This window comes from Euleptes europaea, chromosome 5, assembly GCF_029931775.1.
Source record: "Euleptes europaea isolate rEulEur1 chromosome 5, rEulEur1.hap1, whole genome shotgun sequence".
Lineage (NCBI taxonomy): Eukaryota > Metazoa > Chordata > Lepidosauria > Squamata > Sphaerodactylidae > Euleptes > Euleptes europaea.
The window spans coordinates 102,430,705-102,457,366 of NC_079316.1; the positions used below are offsets into that span (position 1 = coordinate 102,430,705).

At 39.9% G+C, this 26,662-nt stretch overlaps 1 protein-coding gene across 1 annotated transcript in view; it reads left to right on the forward strand.

Annotated features, from left to right (window-relative positions):
• Window positions 1–26,662, forward strand: part of PARG (poly(ADP-ribose) glycohydrolase) — a 115,872-nt gene that overhangs the window by 38,774 nt on the left and 50,436 nt on the right. Inside the window, exons 8-9 of the mRNA XM_056849875.1 lie at window positions 4,213–4,305; window positions 11,981–12,138. Of these exons, the coding sequence (XP_056705853.1) occupies window positions 4,213–4,305; window positions 11,981–12,138 (251 nt within the window). The remainder of the gene's footprint in view (window positions 1–4,212; window positions 4,306–11,980; window positions 12,139–26,662) is intronic.

Genomic DNA, 26,662 nt, shown 5'->3' on the forward strand with positions numbered 1-26,662 from the left:
ACCAGAATTGTGGGTTGAAGATCGGTTTTAAGAAGGAAGCCTCCTGTGTTTTTGCCGCTGGGTTTATCTCTGGTGCATCGTCAGGGAAAGGTTGAAGCATTGACAGCTGTGACAAAGTCCAGAGCCATAATCTGTCACCAGATAAGTGAAACTGTAGGGCTTGTGGCCGTCAAGAACGCATGGCGGCCACTATTCATGTGTCAGTTTTAAAAGACAGGAGGTACTGCCCAAAGGAGAAGAACTATGAGAAGCTGCCAGTCTGCTAGACGCTTAAGGTTAAAATGTCTTCTCTTGAATTAAATGGAGATGTATTTGCTTTATATTGCATCCTGAAATCCAAATTCAGCCTCTTAAAAACAATCTTCTGCGTTGCTACTTCAGGAGGCATATTGTGTGGCAAGGCAAGCCCACATTTTGAAGTTTTCTGCAGCATTCGAAGAGCACTTGTTTTTAAAGCATTTTGCTGCCTACGAACCCTTTGGAGCAGTTCACGTAAAAAAAGAAATTTTCTTTCCAACTGAACGTTCTAAGATCACAGTAGAAGCATGTAGGCCATCTACAGTAAATAGGGTTGCCATCTTCCAGGTGTGTGGGGCCTGGAGATCTCCTGGAATTGCAGCTGATCTCCAGAAAATAGAGATCAGTTCCCCTGGAGGGTGGACTCTATGGCATTATATCCTGATGAGGTCCCTGCCCTCCACAGGCTCTACCCCCAAAATCACCAGGAATTTCCCAACCCAGAGTTGGCAACCCTAATATTAAAACAGAAGATGTGGAATATTGGGGGGGGGACCTTAAAATTTGCAGCTCTTTGTCCCTGGGTGGGTGGGTGGGTGGGGGGATGGATCCATCTATTCTTTCAGTGTTTGTTGAATTCAGTATTTCGCCCACATTGGTTGATCTCATTGTACCCGTTGCCTTCTTTATTAGCCCTCCAGTGTCTGAAACCCTCTTACATTTCAAGTGCCACTGAAAATTCCTATTTCCCCCCTATTCCTGTAGTAATGATGGTGGTAGACTTTTGGCATGCTCTCCCATTCACAAACCTTCTTTGGACTGATTTGATATCTGTGAGCTTGGTTTGCATATGCTCCTTGTCGTAATCATTTTGATTTCTCGTGATCCTTCTGGTGCCTCTCCCGTATTTTGACAATGCTTAAAATATGTTTATATCCTTCTTTCATAGTGTGTTTAGCGCCGTGTGGTCTAGACGCAATTTTGCTAGAACAAACTTAACCCCCCCCCCAGTCTTGCCTCTCTATAAAACTTAGATCTTCTCCTGCTATTGCTTCTCAATTTTAACATGGTTGCCAGCTGTTGCTGCTGCATTTCTTTTAAAGGTGGCGTAAATACAGATGTGCACAAAACGTTAATAAAACCGCTAAATCTAATAGTGACACAATTTATCTTTACCTGTAGCCTTCCTGGATTAGTTTGATTGTCTTATCTTTCAGTTTTTCCTCTTGATTCTTCACTTTCATTCTTTACTTTATGTTGCCTGATTAGATTGTAAGCCACATCAGAATTGTGTTCTTTTTAATGTTTGTGTTGTGCCTAGTTGTCGTTTCAGATGCTTGATAAATATTTCACACTACCATAATGCCAGTCAGGTTTGATTGGAGGGGTGGGGTGCGGGTTTGAATACACAGCCTTAGTTGAATTTCTTAGGGTCTAGTACAAACATTTCATAACTCTGTGTCTGCGTATTCACATGAGCATGTACGGTATGTCCTATCCCATGTATACAATCTCATGAGTCACGGAAGAACAAATTCTATTTTGTTTTTTGGGATGGTAGTGCAGTCCAACTCTCTCCCCGAGCCTAGGTGAGGTGTCCCCTTTCCCTGTTCCCTCATACTTGGGCCCTATTTCGAGGGGAAAGAAGAAAGAAGTACTTCATCTCTGTCTTGAACCTATATCCATGAGCTTCCTTGGGTGACTTCTTGTTCTAGTATTACTGCCTCAAAGCACAGGGGCGGGGGAAGCCTTCTCTACACAGTTTCTCCACACCATTGGCCACTGTGTATATTCCAGGGATTTGTGGGAGGGATGAGAGTAAGACAAGCTTCTGAAACATTGCTGTTGGTGAGCTGAGCTATTAAGAATCAAAACTCCTCCTGTCTGTTCTGGTGTCCCTGGGGTCCTGTTTCTTCATCAGCACTATAGCTCCCTTGGTGGCCTTTGTAAGGGCAGAAGAAGAAGAAGTAGAAGAGTTGGTTTTTATATGCCGACTTTCTCTACCATTTAAGGAAGAATCAAACCGGCTTACAATCACCTTCCCTTCCCCTCCCCACAACAGACACCCTGTGGGGTAGGTGGGGCGGAGAGAGTGTGACTAGCCCAAGGTCACCCAGCTGGCTTCATGTGCAGGAGTGGGGAAACAAATCCAGTTCACCAGATTGGCGTCTGTCGCTCAAGTGGAGGAGTGGGGAATCAAACCTGGTTTTCCAGATCAGACTCCACTGCTCCAAACCACCACTCTTAACCACTGCACCACACTGGCAGAAAGGCGGAATACAAATTTTGTAAATAAATAATGTGGAGAAAATGGAATCAATTGTTGGGCTGGCTTTTAATAGATGTAGATACTTAGTTTTAATGCTTTAGGGTTCAAACATTTCTGGTCTTAATTTTCGTATACAGAAATGGTTTGGGATCAGGCTATTCAGAGAACTGCTTGCTCCGTTATGAGCCTGCCCAGTCTTTCAAATCATATTCGGGGGGAGGGGCTCTTCTCTGTGTGCCCCCCATCTTCTGAGGTCAGGACCCTTCCTGTGATTGTGCCCAGGATGTGGTACGCCCTCTCCAGGGTGGTTTGCCTGTTGCCATTTTTAGTGGGTTTCCGGCGCCAGGTTGGAATGACGTCCTTTTGATTAAGTTGTGGCTACCTTAAATTTGCCCTGACCTGGATGGCCCAGGCTAGCCTGATCTCATCAGATCTCAGAAGCTAAGCAGGGTCAGCCCTGGTTAGTATTTGGATGGGAGACCACCAAGGAAGACCCGGGTTGCTGTGCAGAGGAAGGCACTGGCAAACCACCTCTGTTAGTCTCTTGCCATGAAAACCCCAAAAAAGGGGTCGCCATAAGTCGGCTACTACTTGAAGGCACTTTACACACACATACCTTAAATTTAGTGCTTGTTTCAGTGGGTTGTGGTGTTTGATTTGTGGGTTTTGTTCTGTTTTCTTTCCTTCTTGTACATCACCTTGGAAATGTTTCTTTTGGAGGGTGAGGTTGAAATAATTTAAATAAATATGAACTTCTCATTTGTGTTCTGTGTGGGAGTGGGCAAATTAGGTGCCATTTAACATTGTCCAAGGCTGCTGAAGAAACTTCCATAAGAGGCTGTTGAATATTACTATTAGTAACAATCACTTTCCTTTCTTGTAAGTTGCCTTGAGAGTTACTTGAGTTGCTTGAAAGGCAACTAATAAATGTACTGATTTTTTAAAAAAACCTTATGGACTTTAAAATGCTTATGAGTGGCCAGAGAATCTTGGTATTTATTTTTCAGTTCTTAATAATGAATGCAGTAAGAATTCTGATTTTCTTATCTGTATCACATAAGTTGACAAATCAACATCTAGCATTAGAATCTGAATTGTCAAAGTTTTAACTTCTAAATTAACCTTTAAAACTTTTTTTAAAAAAATGTGTGTGCATCCTAAGAAGTAACTTTAAGAACCAGACTCAGTCCATCATATCCTCTTGCGCTGCCCACTCTGCCCAACAGCGCTTGCAACTGATTGGTCCATATCTGCTGAGAAAAACTCAGCAGACATGAGTACTAGTTTTTTGTTGATGGATAGAATCCCAGATGTTACTGAACATGTTGCTGAGTATCTTGCTATTGTTATGATGATAAAGAGAGAGAGAGAGAATGGTGGTATAGGATAAGAACTGTGAATATAGATATGTGTAGTGTATTTGAAATTAAAGGGTTTGGAGGCATTATATGCCTGTTCTATGAGAAGGAGGTATTTGGCAATTTTATTGAAGCAGATGGATAGCTCATGATAGAATATGATTTTCCTTTGGTGTTTGTGTTATCGCATCTTAAAATGCTGTTATTATGCCAATAAAGGTGTGTGTGTGTATGTATGTATGTATGTAAGAAGTAACTTCTTGTTCTGGGAAAGCCAGCTGCTTTACAGGTAGCCCTTGGCCTTATTCCTGATGCCAAACTCAAATGTCCCTTTTGTTCCCACTCTAGGTACTTGAAGACGCAGAAGCTCAACATCTGTTTCAATCCATTCTGCCTGATATGGTGAAGCTGGCGCTCTGTCTGCCGAGCATCTGCACCCAGGTTAGGGAGAGAGAGAGAGAGAGAGAGAGAGAGAGAGAGTTTAAGTATATTCTCTGCAGCAAATTAATTCTCTGTAAATGCTAATGAATGGTTGGGGTCAAGGTCTTACGTGGTCCTTGCCTGGTTGTGCTGTGGCCCAGGGGATGCGCAGGGCGTCATGCATCCATAACAATATTGGAAGATGTTAAATCCTCCCTGTCCTATTTCTGATCCTTGATATGAGATATGTATCAAAACCTTGCATACAATGAAGGATATGCTGACCAGCCAGGAAATGTTGACATTTGTCAGCTGATTTATTTTTGTTCACGGCTGAAACCTTTTGTGTTTAAGCTATTTCTTGTTTTATCGCATTGTATAGAATTTTAGTGCAATTTGACATCAGTATTGGCCCATATTGCGTCTTTTCATAAGCCATTAACAATGAGGTTTTCATTATATGACCGCATTGCATCTCATTGAAATCGTTAGGCTTGCTTAAACAAATAAGTATCAGTTCCCCCCCCCCCCCAGTCAGTTTTTTTTTAATGGACTAGATTATGTGTATATAGTCGTTAACTTTTTATTATGTATATTTTTTTAATTTGCTGGTCTTGGACCGTATTAAATTTATTGATTGATTGATAGGATTATGCATAGTTTTGTGCTGACATATGATTGCTGGAAAAGGGTTATTTTAACCATTCTGACAGTAGTAAAAATTTCAGTGTAATTGTAGTGTAACCTGTACTCTATGAAGTGCAATTCATATTTTAGGGAGTTTTGTTGCCATGCCGTCTTCTAAAATAAATAAATAAACAAACAAACACATACCACTGGACCATTATTTGGGCTTAAACGGCAGCTGACCTTTAAAATGTAATAGTGGTCGTTTACACAGTCTACCCATTATTAGAATGTCACACAGGGAAATTTGATACAGGCCTTCTTTTAAAACTCTCATCTATTAAGTATAGCCTTATTTATTTATTTATTTATTTAATGTATTTGATTTATATCCCTCCCTGACTGGGGCCAGGCTCGGGGCGGCTCACATCTTTCATGATAACAACAGTAAAAACAATAGTACAATAATGCATAGCACTCTGTTAAAACTTCAGTAAAATCTAAAAATTCCACAATTTCACAGATCCATAGGCACCACTCGGGTGTAGAAATATCCACCTAGTCAGGTAAGAAAGGTGAGGTGGGTAAAGTAATCCAGGATGGAACAGGATTATACAGATGATACAGGTGAATGCAGGGAAGCCAGTTATGATGGAACTGTTGCTGCCCTCAACCATAGGCCTGGCAGAACATCTCCATCTTACAGGTCCTGCAGAATTGTGCCAAATCCCGCAGCACCCGGGTCTTGTTCGACAGAGTTTTCCACCAGGCCAGGGCCAGAACCAAAAAGGCTCCGGCCCTGGTTGAGGACAGTGGGATACTTCTCGGGTCAGGGGCCACTAACAAGTTGTTACTAGATGAGTGTAAAGCTCTCTGAGGGGTGTATTTGGAGAAGCACAGATTGATAGATGTTTGGCTAGAGCAGTTTTTTTTTTTAAGTAAATGCATAATAATCACATTAGCAATCAGTTACAAGAGTAGAAACAGTGATTTCTATGAGTCAGAAAAGGTATTATAAAAAAAAATCTTCCTGACCTTCATTGTGTGCACCCTAGAAACGGGAAGGCATTTCTCAGCCTTGAGAAAGTTTCTGTGTGTCTGATGGGGAATGGAATTTGTTTTTATTTATTTTTTATAATTTTTATTAAATTTTAACAAAACATATAATATAAAAAAGGGAAAAAAATTACGAACAAAGAATTTGAAAATTAAAAAGAAAAAAAAGAAAAAATTAAAACACAACATCATTAAAAAGAAAAAAGACAAGAAATTATGAAAGGGTAACACAATTAATAATCATTGCAATCTTAATTGATCTAAATATCCACTAATACCCTTTCCCCTACACCCACCAAAGAGTGACCCACCACCTTGACGTCCGAAGAAGTGGCTGGGTAGTTTTATTTATTATCTAAAATTAAAATTGTTAATACATTATTTTTCTATAACTCACTATATAATATCGTAAAATCCATTTTTGCCATCTTATCCCAATATGAGGTGGCCTTAAACCATGTCTGTTTAAACTCTTCCATATCTTTTCCATGTAAAAATTCCGTTAATCTTGCCATCCTCATATACAACCACAGTTTCTCTCTCCAGTCAGTTATTGAAGGTTTATTCCATTGTTTCCATACTTTAGCTATCACAATTCTTGCAGCAGCAAAACTATATTGACAAATAATCCTATCCTGATGGGAAATATTTTTCGGTGGAATAACCAGCGGACAAAATGATGGCTTCCTTTTTATTCTACTATTAGTCAAATTATTTGTTTCTTTCACTATTTTTTTCCAAATTTTTTTAATTTTTTTGCATGTCCACCATACATGCATATATGTTCCTCTGTCTTCACCACAAATATTTCCAACATATTTCTTTATCTTGATTATTCATCTTGGAGATCATGATTGGGGTTATATGCCATCTATAAAACATTTTATACAAATTTTCTCTAATTTCATTGGTTATTGTAAATTTAAATTCCCTCTTCCATAAATTTTCCCATATATCCAAATCAATATTAACTCCTAAATCCTTCATCCATTTAATCATTACTGGTTTGATCCTTTCTTGTTCTAAATTAAGTGTAACTAATAATTTATACATTCTGCCTATCATTCCCTTATCTCCTTTATCTAATATTTTTTCTAACTCGGATTTATTTTTATTAAATCCGAGTTGGTTATCTTGTTTGAATATATCTTGTAACCTATAACCAAAGGAAACAAGAAGCTTCATAATACGTCTGTAAATCTGGCAATCCTAATCCTCCTGTTTCTCTTATTTGAATCAAATTATTATACGCTATTCTATGTTTTCCTTTTCCCCACAAAAATTTCAATATGTCTTTTTTCCAAACTTTAAAGATTTTGGAACCTTTAATAATCGGTAAATTTTGAAATAAAAAAGCATCTTAGGTAATACCATCATTTTGATTACCGATATTCTACCCCATAAGGATAAAGGTAATTTTTCCCAGTTCTTCAAGTCAGTATTTATTTGCTGCCAAATTTTTCCATAGTTATTTTTAAATAAATTAAAGTTATTGGAAGTTAACCAAATTCCCAAATATTTCACTTTATGCTCAACTTGAAAACCAGTAATTACTGGAATTTGTGATTTATTGACTGATTTATTTAAAGAATTTGTATGCAGCCTCTTCGAATTTGCTTGAGGCAATCTCACAACTAAAACAGCAAAACAAAACCAAGCAAACAAGACAATAAAACCTAGTCAATAATAAACAAATCAATAAAGCAAGCCAAGTTTAAAAAAACACAGTCAATAAAAACATGCCAATAAAAATGTTATGGATGTTGTTACTTTTGTAAAAATATCACGTTCTAATAATAGATAACAAAATTAGAACCTTACTTAAGCTTCTAAGCTACACAATATTTTTCTCTCACAGCCAACAAAGGAAGAAATTTTCATGTCTTTTCATTTTTCTTCCACCACTGAACTTATAGTCAGTCAGTCTTTAATACGGCCCACCGGATATTCAGAAAAGAACACTATTATGAAATTAATTACCCATGTAAAATCTCAACACTGAATCACTAAAATTATATATATGCAGCACTTATAATTTCATTTTAATTTCTGTAGAGGTGCACATTTCTTCGCTTCCCATCAGGAAGGCGTGCTGGATCAGATAATGAAATTTCCGTAGTATCAAATGGTTCCACTTTGGTTTCTGACTCTTAAAACAGAGGCTTGCTAATGAATTAATAAAACCAACTTGGGAAGCATAACGGTAATCAATAGAAATATTAAAGTGAAACTGCGAGATGATGTCCAAGTTGCTATTCCGCAGTTTTATCGATAAGGTCACTCTGCCTAAAATAATCCACCCCTGGCTTTCTCTCTGTTATCCTTCTACAGTATTATGTTTTATCTAACCTGTACTGTATGTTTTATCTAACCTCCGCTGCCTTTTCAAAAACTTGAAGCAGAACATTTCTGCATTTTATTTTATTTATTTAAAATGTTTCTGTCCTACCTTTCCACCCCAAAAGGGTCCCCAAGCCAGTGAACTTTAAAACATTCAAACACTAAACAGCATTAAGTAATCCAGTAAAAACACATAAACATGCATTTGGAGTTTGGAAAGTGGTCAGATAATTGGTTTTTGCCGTCTCCCATAAATCTAGAACTCATGGGCCCCCAGATAATGACAAGCATTAGATTCCAGATATACACAAACAGGTACTTCTTCCCATGGCATAACTACCTTGTGAAATTCACTGCCATAGGATTTATTTTTTGTTTATTTGGCCTTCTTAATACCCTATGTTTCTCCCTAATGGAGACCCAAAGTGATTAATGTTGTTCTCCTCTCCTTCACTTCATCCGCAAAACAGCTCTGATGTGGGATCTCCTATCCACAAATGTGAACCATATCTAGGCAGTTGCTTAAAGATTGGCACCAAAATTGTAAAGGGCTTGAGATTTCAGTACTGGGGTTTCTTTTATTTCACAGCTTTGACTCCAAGTTCTGAGTGGTTTCAATGTTCATTTTATTTTGTTTAAATTCCAGATTACCTTGAATGTCAAAATTTTTAACAATGTTCTTTGTTCAGTTTTCTGATAAGTTGATTTAGTTTTAATTTGTTACTAAAATGTAACTTTGATCAATGATTTTTATTGATTGAACATATAAACCAGCCCTCAAAGCAACTGTCACTGTAATGACTCGCTGAGAGACCTGAGATCACATTCTATATAATGGTTAACTCTTGTAACAGACTTTGGCCACATGCGGTAAACTGAACCTTGCACCTTGGGTAGGCTGAGAATGTGTGACTGGCCCAAGGTCAACCCAGCGAGCTTTTGTCGCAGTGTGGGGGATCTGCACCTGTGCCTGCCAGATCCTCGTCCAGTATGCCAACCACTGTACCACACAGGTATTCACACCACACTGTCTCCTTAGTAGTCATGGCCACTAGTTTTAGTTGGCTTTTAGTGAAGTAGACAAGTTTATGGTGGACCAGGTCCATTCATGGCTATTAGCCATGATGACTAAATGGAATGTTCAGAGGCAGTTACCGTTGGAGTTGGTGGAGGGAGACAACGGGGAAGGCATTGGCCACTGAGTGAAACAGGATTCTGCGCTAGCCATTGGTTTGATGCTGCGTAGCTGCTCTTATGTTCTTATGACATACCACACTTTATCAAGAAAAACAGTAGCTATGCCACATCAACACTGTAATTAAACCTCAAAATACAAAAGTATGTGACTGAGGGACATATACTCATAGATGTAATTTATCATGTACAAATTTTTATGTCTTCCTATATATACTGACTAAAATACATCCAAGGTTACAATCAGTAATTCTACTGGCAAAGAATCAAGAGTCCTTATGCAATTCTTGAGCTTGTTCTTCCATGTGTGGTGGATATCTCTTCAGCGATGCATCACCAGTAGATCAGTTAATAAATAAAGCTGTAAATCATCTCTTCAGTATCGGAAGAAAAATAGCTGTAAATCATATTTTCAGTACTAGTAGGTAAATATAGACGGGTTGCCGGCTCCTATTCCTGTTCCGTAAAAATCTTCTTCAGAATTTCACATTTGTCTGTAGTCAAAAATAAAACTTCATACACCGATGCATCCAATAACCATAAATGTTAACATATAATATCAAACTTCATGATGACCTTATTTGTCCAGAATAATATATGATCTGACAAACTCCTCATTCCATTTACAGTTACCCACCCTCAGGGTCATAATATGAACCTCAGGGTTCTTATGACAGACCACACTTTATCTCCGAAGTCCAACACAGATGATCTTCCTCCCGATCTGGGGGAGGGGATAGAAAACTGTCCCTGATCTTGTGCTATTTTCGGTGTGCCAATCCCCTCCAAGCTCAGCATGACACCAGAGACTAGTCTAGAGACTAGACTAGACTTCCCACCTAACTGTGGACTCTGCTCTCCGTTTGTAAGAGACCCAGCTGTGTGGAAGGAGTAACCTACCAGCTGTTACAGTATTGACTGGTGCTTCTTCCCAGTGGTGGTTTGTATAAGTAGGAGGGCCCCTGGGCCATTGAACTCTCAATACGGGTCACAACGGAGATGTGCTGCTCCTTAACACATTTTACGGAGGACTTTGGAAAGCATGGTCTGACCATATGGGGCAATGCAACAGCATCGACTGTTGACGGCATGTTTTTCAACCATGCTACTTCTTCGGATCAAAGGGAAGTGGCCCATGTCAGTGGCTGCACTGGTTCATATATCAGTTGCTCCTGCATCCAAATTTTATCTACGCATTTTACCCCACCCTTCCTCCGAGGAGTTCAGGGTGTGCATCAATAGCTCTGCTTCCCCCATTGTTATCCTCAAATGAATCCTGTATGGTTTGTGAGTGTGTTGTCTGGCCACTCAGAGAGCTGAGTGGGAATGTGAACTCCGATCTCTCAGCAAATCATTGCATCCAAAGGCCACTTCTGGATGATTTTAGAACATACAAACCAGCCCTCAAAGCCACTGTCACTGTAATGACTCGCCGAGAGACCTGAGATCACATTCTCACTCAGCTCCCTGGGTGACCTTGGCCAGACACACACTCACAAACCATACAGGATTGTTTTGAGGATAACAATGGGGGGAAGCAGAGCTATTGATGCACACCCTGAACTCCTTGGAGGAAGGGTGGGGTAAAATGCATGCATAAATTTTTTATCTCTGTTTAAACTTTAATGGAACACAGGGGAACTTCTCAAATACTCAGGAGTTCAGAAACACATCATTTAGTGCAGAATAAAACAAAGATAGGCAAATCTATAGACAAACTTCAAGGATTTTTCAGTAACGGAACGTTTCCAATGCTGGTTTTCTTATAAATCCCGAACAGTAGTTTTTAATGATTGCATAAAGTGGCTTAATCTTGGATTGTGTCCCATGTTTTATGTTCAGCACATACTTTATACAAATAAAGGTAGAAAGTTAATATCAGGTGTTGTAAGCTCTTCATAAAATAACCAATAGTGTTATTTTAGCAAAGCTTCCTGTGGATTTTGTTGAAGTTCGATTTTTTTTTACTGTTGTTGCCCTTATATATTTGAGAGAATTGAAGTCAGGAATTGCTCAGTTATTCTTTTACAGTGGTGTTGCTTAGTGTGTTGTCATGCGTTGTTGTTTTGCAGCAGTTAAGATGTGATTGCAATAATTGCCCATTTTCTCTAATCTGTATGACAGCGAGACTGCAAAATACAGCTGTTGGCAATCTCTTGATGTTTTCTTTTTCTTCCGCTGTTGCTTATATTCCATCTGTTCTTCCTATGGACATTTTGATTTTGTTCAAGATAGTGATGCTTTGTTTGCCATTCTTTTTTTGTTATTGATTAGGAATCTGCAGTTTCTCAAACAAGACTCTTCCTAATCATCTTGGATAAACAGCTCTTGACTTTAATGGTGCTGCTGATTTAACAACCCACCCAGTGGTGCTAAATTACTTCTACTCTAAATTAGTAAATGTAATTTGGTGCTCCTTGTATGGTTTTTTTTTTTATGGAATTGCTAAACTAATTACATCTTTCTGCCCTTTTGCTAGCCAATACCTCTACTGAAACAAAAAATGAACCACTCCATCACGATGTCGCAAGAGCAGACGGCCAGTTTGCTCGCAAATGCCTTCTTCTGCACTTTCCCACGACGTAATGCCAAGATGAAATCGGAATATTCAAGCTACCCAGATATTAACTTCAACAGGTATGGTGGCACTCTTAAGGAGAAGATCCTCTCAGGAATGTGTTGATCTAAAGGAGAAGCTTGCTGGTCAAAATTAAATCACGAGTTCACTTGGCGGGCTCTTAAAATCTCATTAAAAACAGGAAACGATGCAAATCATGTTATTTCAGAAGCACCCATTACTAAAGTTTGGAAAATATCAGAAGCAAAGTAGATTTGGGTTTATATATGGGTATATTAAGGGGCTAATAAAACTGTCAGAACCACAGACTGGTGAAGGCATACTTTTTATTATTAGCTGCCCCTTTTGTTTCCCATTTAATCATTGTGGTAACCTTTGGTTCTGCCAGTGGCCCTTTCCTTTCAGAAAGTTTTTTTTTAATGTTGTGTCATGGGCTCGGCTGTTGTAGATACTAAAATGATAATGACTCATTCAATATGTACATACTAAATAGAACACTCACAATGTTTGCCATCTTGAAATCTGACAAGACTTTCTGGTTTGTCAAAACAAAAGATACTTGGTACAAAAGGTTGAGAACACTTTGTATTTTATTTGCCTTAAAACGTATCAAGTACACTGTTGCTTGGAACTCTTACATGCTGATGGCAGCGAGCTATTACCACATGTTTAAACATCCAGCTGACGTTATTACTGGAAATTTTTATGTACTAGAAAATACTTTGAATGCTTCTAGATAGCACCTGCTCCAGTGATATAGTGGGAAAACAGGAAGTAGTAATAACAATAATATATTTATGGCTTTTGGCTAGATAAAACAGAGACAAACCTTGTAAAGAGTGAATTTACAAACCAAGACTAATCTCAATATAAAATACCAGGTTATACATTTTCCGAATTAGATCGGGGGAATACTCTGAAGTGACGTTCCTTAAGTACAACCGCACAATATTTGGCCTCCTGAGAGGTAATTGGGGAATTATCTCCCACAAAAACCTTTTTATCCAATCACCCTCTCCTCCAGTGCCCATTTCCCCAATGGGCTGTCTTATAAAAAGGGCATCTGAAAAAGACATGTTCAGTACTCTCCAGTTCCCCTGAGTAACAGGAACAGAGTCTCTCCGCCTAGGGACCTTCTTGAATTTCCTTTCTAGGATGGCAGAAGGTAAGTCAGACAGTGTATAAGCCCTCCTATGAGCATTCATTTCCAACAACAGGAAGTACTTTACATTACTTCCTGGTGCAAGGAGAGGGACCATGGCTGTCAGTGTGAGAGCATAGCAGAAGGTACCAGCTTCAATCCCTGTTATCTCCAGTTGAAAGGATCAGATAGTAGGTAGGTGATAGAAAAGCCCCTCTGCCTGAGACCCTGGAGAGCCACTGCCAGTCAGAGTATCCGGTACTGACCATGATCGACCAAGGGTCTGATTCAGTAGAAGGCATCTTCATGTGTTCATTGGCATGACAGTGGCTGATTAAGCACCACCATTGTTGGGGGAATCTTTTTACGTTCCACTGGCTGTCTCCTTTCCCCTTGACTAATTTATACAGGTTACTTCCTTTCCTTGTAATTTCTTTGTTATCATGGACTCAGGGAGGCCTTTATGTGGGGCGCAAAGCTAGAGTGGTGTAGTGGTTAAGAGCGGTGGTTTGGAGTGGTGGACTCTATAATCTGGAGAATTGTGTTTAATTCCCCACTCCACATGAGCGGTGGATGTTAATCTGGTGAACCGGGTTGGTTTCCCCACTCCTACACATGAAAGCAGCTGGGTGACCTTGGGCTAGTCACAGTTCTCTCGGACTCTCTCAGCCCCACCTACCTCACAGGGTGCCTGTTGTGGGGAGGTGTATGGAAGTATTATTCATTTACTCAGGCTTGTTTTGGCTTTAAGATTGTAAGTGGTTTCACAGTGAGGCCCTTCTGATGCAATCTATGCAAGTGGTGCTAATCTTGGCAGCTGCAAGGCTAATTAAGGGTGTGACCTTGATTGATGGGGGGGGGTTTCTAAGGCATTAGCTTCGCCCTGGGTTTTGGGGGGTGTTTTTTTGGACTTTTATTCACCTGAAGGCTGTTTTTACTAGGAAGTTTTGAGGGTTTTCCTTTTCTTGTTATAAATTAAGAGCATTTGGTTTTTGTTTAACTTTCTTTAAAATAAATGTTGATATTTGTAGAGCTGTGCTTATTGGTGAGTACAATTTACCCCAGAAAAACAAACCAGAGGCTGGAGAGGCAACTCTTGAGGAAAGGGACGCTCTCAGCCTTATTATTACATGAACCGCACCTTGCTCGCCTGGAACCTAATGGGGCTGTGGTCAGCATTCAAGGCCAGGGCATGAGGTAGTGGGTGTATACAGGAGGGGAAGGGAAGGCGATTGTAAACCGGTTTGATTCTTCCTTAAGTAGTAGAGAAAGTCGGCATATAAGAACCAACTCTTCTTCTTCTAAGCCACATAAGTTGAACAGGAAAAAAATGTAGCTGTCTCTTAAAACGCAAATGTTAATTACAAAGAAAAATATTGAGCAAGTAAATGTCTAATTACAGTAACTGTGCAAAGGAAAAAAATAAGTAGGAAATGCAAGAATATAAGGTGTTGAGAAATAGGATGTGTTATGCATCTGAAGGTAGACTTTAAAGTTGAAGTTACAAAATTATTTTGAATTTACCTCATCGCTGTTCTTTCTAACCTTCATTGTCCATGCAGTAGCTTCTCATAAAGTCATTATGACGCACCCCCTTTCACTCTTAGTGCCCACTCTCTCAGCCTGGCTGTGTATGCTGAGGGAAAGCGTTAGCCTGAGTGTATTGTGAGGAGATTATTTTTTTCCCCTCCTCCAGTCCCCACCAGATTTTACCTCAGAGAGAAATTTGACACAAGAGACTTCTTAACGTTAACAAACAAAACAGGGAAGTTTATTGATCAGTAGTCACAAGTCGGATTTTTGGGGAAAAAGCTGAATTGGAGGGAAAACACAAAATCACATCTATGTACGCAAGACTCCTTCGGAGAGATAGCTTAGTTCAGATGTTACTTAAATTGTCTTTAGTTGAGATTTTTTCTCTGAAGGGAAAACACACACAAGTGTATCTTGATTGGTGAGAGACCAGCTCTGCCATCTGAGTGGAGCTCTCAGGTTTTTATTAACAAAGACACATAATGAATAGCAAGGTTGATCAATACTTTTAGACAATGGAATTTAAGCAAGGCATACCACGATTAATGATTAACAAGATCAAGGCATAGCGAAGACAATGATATATTCTATCTCTTGGAGTCATCCTCCTTAAAGCAAACATCTGTGCAATGAGTGGATTAAGCTAATCCCTTTAAGATTGCTCCACTGAGGTCATTAGGTCACTATACAGTCAGTAGACTTTGGGCAGTAGATATATCCAGAGATGAGACCCAGAAATCGTTATGACAATATTATAAGCAATGAGGGTTTGCCCTGCCATTGCAATAAAACCATAAGAACTGCTACTTTTCTCAAATGAGGTTTCTTCAGTACTTCGGTTACAAGCTTAGTTCTGTTCATCAGAACCCACCCAGATTCAGTTTCACACTCTCAGTTCAGATCTCCAGAACTCTTTTAGGTGTTGTGACTCTGCTGCCTAGCTATCCGGGAAGGGAGAGACCTCTCAGCCTCTATTCCCCAGAGAAATGCAGAAGTATGGGGATCCCTCCCTTGAATCACTTCCCGTTCTCACTAAGATAAACCCCACCTCTGTGGCCGTTATATCTCCAACAACACCCTGGGTTTGGAATAGCTCCTCTCAAGTCTATTCCCTCCTAGCGACTTGAGAGCGGCCCCTTTCCCTCCCTGTCTCCTCCTGTCACTCCACAGGATTTGTTCTCCACCAGCGGAGACCAACCCAGAACCCCTTAGGTTCTCAGAGTACAGACACACTTCTTCTCAGTCCGGTTACCAAGCCCAGAATCCTTCACAGCCTCCTCTCAGGCTGGTTACAAAGCTCAGAATCCTCTTTTACTTTAAATCAATGTTTAATTTAACTCCACAGAATCCAGCTATTTTCACCTCAAAGGTATGAATTTCACACATTAGTTCAGAATGCAGTCTCAGTTTCTTTAAAAACAAATGAGATCAATTGTTGAGGACCAGTTCAGAAAACTGTCCTGACCTGTAGACTGTATACACCACTGTTCCCCAAAATTGTGCCCATAGTCTCCTTCGTGGTCCCCGTCCTGGCGCCCGCCAAGTGTTTTTAGGAAGCGGGCAGAGACAGGCGGGCCTGTAGCCCAGCAGTGCTTCTGATTGGCCGTTGGAGGTTTGATTGGCTGGGTACATTTTTCCAAAAGTTGCTTTGGCAGCAGCTGCCACCACGGCACAACGTGTTCATTTTAAAAGGCATCCTGTTAAACAGAGCTTCTGTCTGAAACGCTGAGAAGTTACTACTAGAGTTATGCATAACTTCACTCCCTGACATTTTGTGGTTGGCTCCGCCTCCTGCAGCAGCCATTTTATGGTTGCTCCCATCAGCTTGTGAGAATTCCAAAGGGACCCAACAAGCTCAGAAAAGCTGGGGACCCTGCTATATACTGTAGGCACACGTGTGCTCAAGTGAACAGGAGAAAAGAAATATACATATGCCTTTGGTGTAAAGGCCACACTTGTTTAGTTGGCAAATGCAGCCTTGAGATCAAAAAAAGCTGCCCTATTTGTTGCAGAAGGGGAAATTCTGGGGTGAGCTAGTATATAATGTACTGCAGCTGCCTCCAACCATGTATAAGAAGAAGAGGAGGAGGAGGAGTTGGCTTTTATATGCCGACTTTCTCTACCACTTGAGGGAGAATCAAACCGGCTTACAATCACCTTCCCTCCCCCCCCCCCACAACAGACACCCTGTGAGGTAGGTGGGGCTGAGAGAGCTCTATGACAGCTGTGACTAGCCCAAGGTCACCCAGCTGGCTTCATATGGAGGAGTGGGAAAACCAACCCGGGGTCCCCAAAAGGACCAAAACTTTTGTGTGAAAGGCCCAGGTTGTTCCTTGGGACTGAGCCATATTTTAGGGCACTTTCACGCATGCTGAATAATGCAGTTGCAATCCACTTTCAATACACTTTAGCGATAGTTTGCAAGTGGATTTTGCCGTTTCACACAGTAAAATCCAGCTGCAAACTGCATTGAAAGTGGATTGAAAGTGCATTATTCGGCATGTGTGAAAGTGCCCTTATAGTCTCATAAAAACAGTGAATGTTCACCTGGGATTATTTTGTTTTGTATTAATTTTTTTCTCTTGAAGCACAATTCTGAATTGAAGTTTGTACATAAAAGCAAGCTTGACCGCTAAAGAAAAGCAACTCTGCTGTAACCCCTGGCATCCCCACTAGTGCCTAATGTCTGTGGATTTTTTTAAAGCTGTAGATAGGGGAAATGTACACTAGTTAAGATATATGTGCCTTTTATGGAGTATTTTTTTTAAAAAAGGAAATAGTTATGCGGCATATTATGTTTACACAGGGGAATGGAAATCTGATTTAGCTGTAACGTAATTCTCTCTTACCATAAACATCAATTTGGCAACATTAATGAGAATTCTCTGTGGAGTAAATTTTTTCCTCTATTTGAAGTAACTTGATTAGGGAATAGGGTTTAATATTGATAAAAACTGGCTCTGGATACCTTCTATGCACGTTGGCTTCAAGTACCTGACTGTTTTCAGGAGCCGGTATGGTCCAGTGGAAAGACTTAAAAACTGGATTAAGGATCCATTTCTGGCATGTATTCTGTGAGTTGGTCACCACCGGAAAGGGGGGGGAATCTCTCTCTCTCTCTCTCTCTCTCTCTCTCTCTCCCTCCCTCCCTCCCTCCCTCCCTCGCAGACTAACATTTATTATGGCATGAGTTGTAGCCCATGAAAGCACAATATTCTCAATGAATGGGCTTTGTTAGTCTCAGAAGCTTAAACCATATAGAGCACCAGCGTGGTGTGGTTAACAGCGGTGGACTATAATCTGGAGAGCCGGGTTGGTTTCCCCACCCCTCCACATAAGGCCAGCTGGGTGACCTCGGGGCAGTCAAAGTTCTCTCTGAAAACTCTCATCCCCACCAACCTCACAAGGTGTCTGTTGTGGGGAAGGGAAGGCAATTGTAAAGCCGCTTTGAGACTCCTTAAAGGTAGAGAAAAAGCAGGGTCTAAAAACCAACTCTTCTTCTTCGCGATGGATAAGATCAAATTTGTAATTAGGATGGTTTCATATGTACACATTCTGTGTCCCTCCCCATTTATATGAGCCTGTGTCATTCACATATTCACATGAAACACAAAGGTCCCAGGTTCAATCCCCGGCACCTCCAGTTAAAGGAACCAGGCAAGTAGGTGATGCGAAAGACCCCTGCCTGAGACCCTGGAGAGCCGCTGCCGGTCTGAGTAGACAATACTGACTTTGATGGACCGAGGGTCTGATTCAGTAGAAGGCAGCTTCATGTGTTCATGTGTTCAAGCAGTAGAAACCTTTGGAGAAGAAGGCAGTTTTCTTGTGGACTGTTGCTGGTTACATGTTTGATTCTGCTATTCCATGGCTGTAATAAATTATTGATTGATTGGCTGATGGTCTGTTGTGGGCACCCAGCACACATGGATGCAGGTGAGAAAATCTGTACACTGCATAGGCTGTTACATGTTGGGTAAGCTCATCAAAGTATCACCCTTTAAATTAAAAGAATGCGATATTTCTGAGTTGAAAATGATCTTACACCTGACATTTGGCTGTCTGCAATAAATATGAAAAGCTATTGCCTGTGAGGTTAAATGGTTGAGGTGTGTTCCTTAAGTTTGATTCCCAGGGAATCCCAAATCTCTAAGCTGCTCTCTATGCAAATAGAGAAATTGAAGCTCATTTACTTAATTAACTAGAAAAGACTTTCAGCCCCAATCAGAGGTTTGTTTTCCACAGTGCTTTGTGTGCGACGTTGTTGAAAGCAGCTTGGAGTTTTTTTCAACAGAAAAAATAGCATCTGCTTAGATCATGGGAGAATTCTCATATTGGTAAATCATGCAAGAACAAGGCACCCACGAGGACTTGCGGGGAGCATCTCATTTCACCTCCAGCACTATTTCCTGTTTCCCTTTCCAGAAAGCCCCCGTAGCCCTGGTTCTTTCTCTCCTTCCCACCAACCAGCCACCATGCCTTTATCTACCATCCTGTCTTAAGTTTGCCTTCCTTCCCTCTCTGTGGCAGCTTCTCACCGGGAAAGCTTTGGCTGAATTTTGCGGTGCCAGCTACTGGGCCAGGCCCAGTTTTATGATGACAGCCAGAGCCAGTTGTGCAGTGGGGAACCGGCAAGGAGTTGCATGGTGCACTTCCCTTCCCCTCCTCCGCCCACTATTTCCTCTTTCCCTCCTCCTGGCAGCCCCCATATGCTCAGCTTTCCTTGCTTCTTTCCTTCCTACCTTCCAACCAACTTGATTTTTATCTGTTCCCTATCTTGAACTATATTTATTATTTACTTACTTTATTTATATCCCATCTTTGTCCATAACGGGGACACAAAGCAGCTGACATCATTCTCTTCTCCTCCACTTTATCCTTGCAACAACCTTGTGAGGCAGGTCACAGTGAATATATGCAACTTGCCCAAAGTCACCCAGTGAACTTTCGAACCCAGGTCTCCCAGATCCTAATCTGAAACTCTAACCACTACACCACAGTGACTATCATGGGGTGGCTGCTGTTGAGCAGTAGCAAGCAGTCATGCTTGAGTGAGTCATGCAAGTTGCATGGTAGCATTTCGTCTATTGGTTGCTGCCAGGCCTGGCCCCAACGAGTCCCCGCCCCAAGACCAAAATGCCCCGGAAAGGACCCTGCCTCCTCCCCCTGCCCTTTACTGACAGAAATCAAGGCTTGAAGGCTGGCAGATCTGTTGTGATGCAGAGATGCATGGATAAAAATGCTTAATAGCATTAACTGAACAACGGACCAGTTAACGTGTTGCCTGGGTCCACTGAATGTATTGAGGAAATCGAAGTTGTGCAAATACCTGACAGTGAAAAAGAGGGATTTGAAAGAAGACCGAGTAGTATTGTAAGAATTCTGGAAAGGGGGTAAAGAGATCTGAGACGTTTGTTTTCTATTGATTAGCAGCCACAGTAGAAAGCAAATGCTTTCTTGAGAATTGTGGACTGTACACCTGGCTAGGCAAGTTTCATGGATTATTAAGTCTGTTGGGGCCAGAAGAATCATCCCTACTTGTGACACTTGTCTAGAAGTAGAGATAACATATAAATAGCATAGCTTGGTGGAAGGGTAGGGGGGGAGAGAGGAATTTTACACGATAAAAACCTTCCCCCATATTTTGTGTAAAATGAACAACTTGGAAACAGTAAATCAGGGGTGTCAAACATAAGACCCAGGGGGTGGATCCAGCCCCTTGAGAGCTCATATCTGTCCTGCAAGCCAACCGAGGCAGCCACCCCCCACCCACTCTCAATCAAATAAATAAAAGAAAATACTGTAACAGTGTTATTGTGTTAAGCATGTTTGTACTTCAAGTAAAAAATAAAGTTAAAAATATCATTAATTGGCTTTGCCTGTGTCCTCTATAAAGTTTGTATCTCTGGTGTGTGTGTGTTAAGTGCCATCAAATCGCTTCCGACTCATGGCGACCCTATGAATCAGTGTCCTCCAAAATGTCCTATCTTCGACAGCCTTGCTCAGGGCTTGCAAATTGGCTGTGGCTTCCTTTATTGAGTCAATCCATCTCTTATTGGGTCTTCCTCTTTTCCTGCTGCCCTAAACTTTTCCTAGCATGACTGACTTTTCTAGTGACTCTTGCCTTCCCAGTCTCAACCTCCTTCTGATTTCTTGGCTGCAGTCTCCCTTTTGGTTGATGATGGAGCCAAGGAATAGAAAGTCTTCAACAATTTCAATTTCCTCATTGTCAACCTTAAAGTTGTGTAAAGTTGTGTATCTCTGGTACCTGACATTAAATTTTATGGTGTACACAGCCCGGCCTGACCAAGTGACATTTATGTCATAACAAATGAGTTTGACGCCCCTGCAGTAAATGATTAAGATTGTATCAGAATATTAAAAATTTCAGCTGGAAGCTCCTACCACTTACCAGGACTCTTTGGTTTGTATTTGTGTACTTTTGAAGACTTCTGGCATTCTCTTTTGGTTTGTCTCTGTTACGTCTACAGTTTGATTAAAATTGCTGCTGCATTTATTCAAAAACATGAAGGTTTGATTGCAGCAACAGTCAACTATATAAAATTTTGCATCTGTCTCATAAATTGAAATGCTAGTTTGACAGAATCTCTTGCAGTAGGTGAAAGCGGCTTACTGGAAGGAAATATGCAGTTGCAAATAATTCATTAATTATTACAATGTAAATCTGCGTTTGCTGAGTTTTGTCTTTGATTTACACAGCTTTGTAATTGGGTGGATTTTTAAACACTAGATTGCTTCCCTTGGATCCTTTAATTCATAAATTACTTGAATTCCAATTTGAAAATTGCTTTGGGGACTGGTTGGTAGGTTGACAGGGTAGGAGAATGTATTTTAAAATGTTTTCTGTTCACAATGGCAAGACTAATACTGTTTTCTGAATGACTCTAGTCAGGCCTGATTCAGATATAAGCTTGCACTTAAGACGCCTGAGGCATCTAGTTAGCTTTCCTATATCAGATTTTAACTCCTGGCTCGAGGTACACCTCAAAAACATTTAAGTTTCTTTACAGGTATAGTACACAAGTAATACTATTAAAGAATCTCTGCTTCCATTTTAAAGTTAAAGGTAGTCCCCTGTGCAAGCACCGGGTCATTAGTGACCCATGGGGTGACATCACATCCCGACATTTACTAGGCAGACTATGTTTACTGGGTTGTTTGCCATTGCCTTCCCCACTTTACCCCCACAAGCTGGGTACTCATTTTACAGACCTTGGAAGGATGGAAGGCTGAGTCAACCTTCAGCCAGCTACCTGAAAACCGACTTCCGTCGGGATCGAACTCCGGTCATGAACAGAACTTTTAACTGCAGTACTGCAGCTTACCACTCTGTGCCATGGGGCTCTTGCTTTTTTTTTTTTTTTTTATAAATATTTTTATTGGTTTTCATATTTAATGGGGATACAGAAAAAAGGAAAAGGGGAAAAAAACTTTCGATTAAACAATATTTTACATTAACAGAAGAAAAGAAAAGAAAAAGTATTGGTAAAACAAAATGCATAGTCCTCCCCCTTGTAAAGCTCAATAATACACTCAAAAACAAAAGACAAAAACATGATACATTTGATCATTCACTTAACTTTCACCTATCTTCTAGTTTTGTTTTGTTTTGTTTTTTTGTTACTTTTTAGTTTTAATATATTCATAAAAGGCGTTCCATTTATCTTTGTTTGGTCTTTGAATGTCTTTTTGTAATATTTCTGTTAAATGTGCCATAGTTACATACTCGTAGGTTTTATCTATCCAAGTTTCAAGTTTTGGTGTTTTATCCGTTTTCCACACCGACGCTAGAACTGTTCTCGCCGCTGTGATTAGGTATTTTAGTATAACCTGTTGATCATTGCTGTATTTGTCTGGTATTTTACTCAAGAGGAATAGTTTTGGATCATATGTTATAGATTGACCGATGATAGCTTCTAAGTTCTTGTGTATTTTCTTCCAGAATTTTTGGATTAGAGTACATGTCCACCAACAGTGAAAAAAGGTGCCTCTAACTTTGCTGCATTTCCAACACAGACCAGATGTCGAACTATTCATATTCTGTATATCGCTCGGTGTAATGTACCATCTGTGTAGCATTTTCAGCCAGTTTTCCTGGATCCCTTGGCAAAGAGTGAATTTAAGATTTCGGCGAAATAGCTGTTCCCAGTTATCAGTTGTTATAATCTCATTAAGATTTTCCATCCATTTAATTTGACAAGACTTGATTTGTTCCTCTTCTGTATCATATTTCAGCAATAACTTATATATTTTACCTAATAGATGTTCTGTTGGCTTACTTATCATCTGTTCGAATTCTGTTTTTCCTTTTATTACTCCCCGTGTCCAACAGTCCTGTTTGCATCTTGAAATTAATTGATGGTATGTTAGCCAGGGCATCTGCGGGTAGTCGGCTTGTAACTCTAATAAGGTTTTGAAAGTTCCATCTGTTTTTATCAGGTCCTGATATTTTATTGTCCCATATTTCTTTCTGTCTGTTACAGAACCGTCGACATTAAGAGGTGCCATCAGTAGTGACCCTTCGAAGCTTAGTCTTAGTTTTGTTTTCTGCCAAACTGCCACCATATTTTCTACCGTTGGATGTCCTTCCATTTCTTCTAACCTTTTCTTCCAATTTTTTCCCCATAGTAGGTAGTGCGCTCCACTTTGTAGACTTGCCAACTCTAGTTTAATGATCCTGTCATTCGTCTGCATAATCCAATCTTTGACCCATACCAAGGTTGCCGCTTGATGATATATGATTAAATTTGGAAGTGACAATCCCCCTCTTTTTTTTTCATCAGTCATAATTTTAAATTTTATACGGGGACGTTTTTTGTCCCATACAAATCTATTGATTTTTTGTTGCCAAGATTTTAGAATCTTATCTGATATTTTAATGGGGATTGTTTGAAATAATTTGGAAGTATAATAATTGAAATATTTGGAAGTATATTCATTTTAACTATGGCTATTCTGCCCAGCCAAGAAACCTTCAGCTTGGTCCAAATTTGAAGGTCACGTTCAATTTTGCTCCAAACCGTTTGATAGTTGTGTATAAATAAGTCTTGATTTTTTTTGGGAAAGGTTATTCCCAGGTATTTTATTGGTTTTGTTGATATTGTACAACCTGAGATATTCGCTATTTCTGACTCCTCTTTTCCGGGTAGATGTTCTAAAAAGATTTTGGTTTTAATTTTGTTGAGTTTATAACCTGCCAATCCTCCATATATTTGAATGTCATTCATAAGTTCTTTGACACTTGATTCTGGTTGCGTGATTGTTAACAATACATCATCTGCGTAGGCCCTTATTTTAAATTCTTCTCCTTGTACACGTAGCCCAGTTATTTTCTGATTCAATCTGATCTTGTTTGCTAATACTTCTAGTGTTAGGTTAAATAACAATGGGGACAGTGGGCATCCTTGCCTAGTTCCTTTTTCTATTTTTATCTCTTTTGTCAAATTGCCATTTATTATAAGCTTCGCCTGTTGTTCTGTATATATACTAGATATCCACAGTGATAAATTACCTTCTTTACTGATGCTATAAATTACCTGTTTCATGAAATTCCACGAGATGTTATCGAAGGCTTTCTCTGCGTCAACAAAAATAAATGCCGTTTTTTCTTTTCTGTATTTTACAAGTTCTCTTGCGTTAATCAAAAATCTGATATTGTCTGCCATGTGTCGTTTGGGTATGAAGCCTGTTTGATCGGGATTAATCAGCGTGTCTGCTTCAGCTAGTAATCTCTGTGCAATTATTGATGTAAATATTTTATAATCCGTGTTGAGTAAAGAAATTGGTCTATATGAGGAGGGTAATGTTGGATCTGTCCCTTCTTTAGGAATAAGTGTTATATATGCCTCTTTCCAAGTATTTGGCACCTTTTTATTCTTGTATATTTCATTCATTACTTTCACTAATGTTGGGGCCACTTCTTCTGTAAACAGTTTATAATACATAGCTGTAAGACCGTCCGGCCCAGGAGTCTTTCCGCTCTTTAGTTTTTTAATTGCCTGCTTTACTTCTTCTATTGTAATTTCTTGATTTAAGAAGGCTATATCTTCCTTAGAGAGATAATTTAGATGATTCTGTTGAATATAGCTTTTTATCTCCTCCGTTTGCTCATTTTGTATCTTCTTTTTATAAAGATCTTTAAAATATTCTAGAAAACACTGAGCTATTTCCTCTTCTTTATGTGTTATCTGTCCTTTTATTTTCGCTGCAGTTATTGTCCTTCTCTGTTTTTCTGTTTTAATCATGGCTGCCAGGTATTTGCCTGGCTTATTTGCATGAGCAAAGTGCCTCTGTTTTATAAATTTTAATTTTTTTGCCATCTCATCCGTAAAAAGCATATCAATTTCATGTCTTATCTTTTTGAGTTCCTTTAAAACTTTTTTGCTATTGGTTTGTTGGGGCTCTTGCTTTTATAAAAATATAACTTGCCTTAACCTGGATGGCTCAGGCAAGGCCAATCTCCTCAGGTCTCGGAAGCTAAGCAGGGTCCACCCTTGTTAGTACTTGGATGGGAGACCACCAAGGAATTCCAGGGTCACTGGCAATGGCAAACCAACTCTGTTAGACTCTTACCTTGAAAACCCTACGGGGTCACCATAAGTTGACTGCAACTTGATGGCACTTTACACACACACACAAAGCATTGCTTATTGCATTCTTAACATTGATTGAATCAACAGAACCTGAGCTGTTATTTTCTTGGGTAGAGGATGCCAGGGGGATGGAAGGAAGGAAAGCTGAAGACGGGGCAGATAAAGGTAGGTTGCTTGGTGGGTGGGAAGGAGAGAAGCAAGGAAAAGAAAGATGGTGTGGAGGTTTTCAGGAAAGAGGAAATAGTGGGGGACACAGAGAAGCCCCCCGTAAGTCCCTCACTTGTAGGCATATAATATGATTATCAACACGTTTTGTAAGATTCTTTGTGTGTGGTGTTCACAGTTTTTCTAACAAAACCACCATTTGAAATGCTGCTTTTAAAAAATCATCCATTCCTTTTTTTATGGGAAAATGGTAGTAGTCTGCTTTACATAGCATTGAAATATAATAACAGAATGTGCAGCCCAGTTCCAAGCATGTTTACTTGGTCCAGTGAGATGTACTTCCAGGAAGTATGCATAATAATTGCACTGAAACTTATGTTCTTACCTGCAACTTTCCAGCACAATCTGATTAAAACAAAACCCTAAGATTATTATTGGGTAGTTAATGCCAGACTGGTATTCATACTTGCCGGGGGTAAAGTGTAGACGACTGGGGAAGGCAAACCATCCTGTAAATATAATCTGCCTAGTAAATGTCGTGATGTGACATCACCCCCTTGGGTCAGTAATGACCCGGTGCTTGCACAGGGGACTACCTTTACCTTTAGTATTCGTGCAAGTCATTTTTTCCCCAAAACATTTTAAAAAAATCCATTTCCACTCTGAAAAACAAACTTCACCGGAAGGCTGTGTTTGTATAACAGTTTGTTGGCCTTTCTGCCAAATGGAATCGGCTGGATAATATTGCGCAACTCTCTTGCCCAAGCTAACATTTCTGTATTTTAAGAGCAGCTTTTTAAAAATTAGGTTGTATCCCCAAAGGCTTTTTACTATATGTGGTTAATTTTCATGAACACCGGCAGAGGCATTGTTGTTCTGAAGTCCTCAGAGATCTTCCCTCTGGACAAATTACATTATGTGTGTGCACAGAGATGTCATTCTGTTTTGTGTAAAATCATATTAAGCAATACAAGCACGGGCTGCTGGAAGGTAGATGACACAGGAAGAATTATGTGGTGTTTTTTTTAATGTACTCTCTTTGTGCCTAAAATACTGTCTGTTACTTGGCTCATGAAATAATTCCTTTTCAGAAAAACCAGGTAACTTCAGAGTTTTTCAGAGCTTTAAATCACA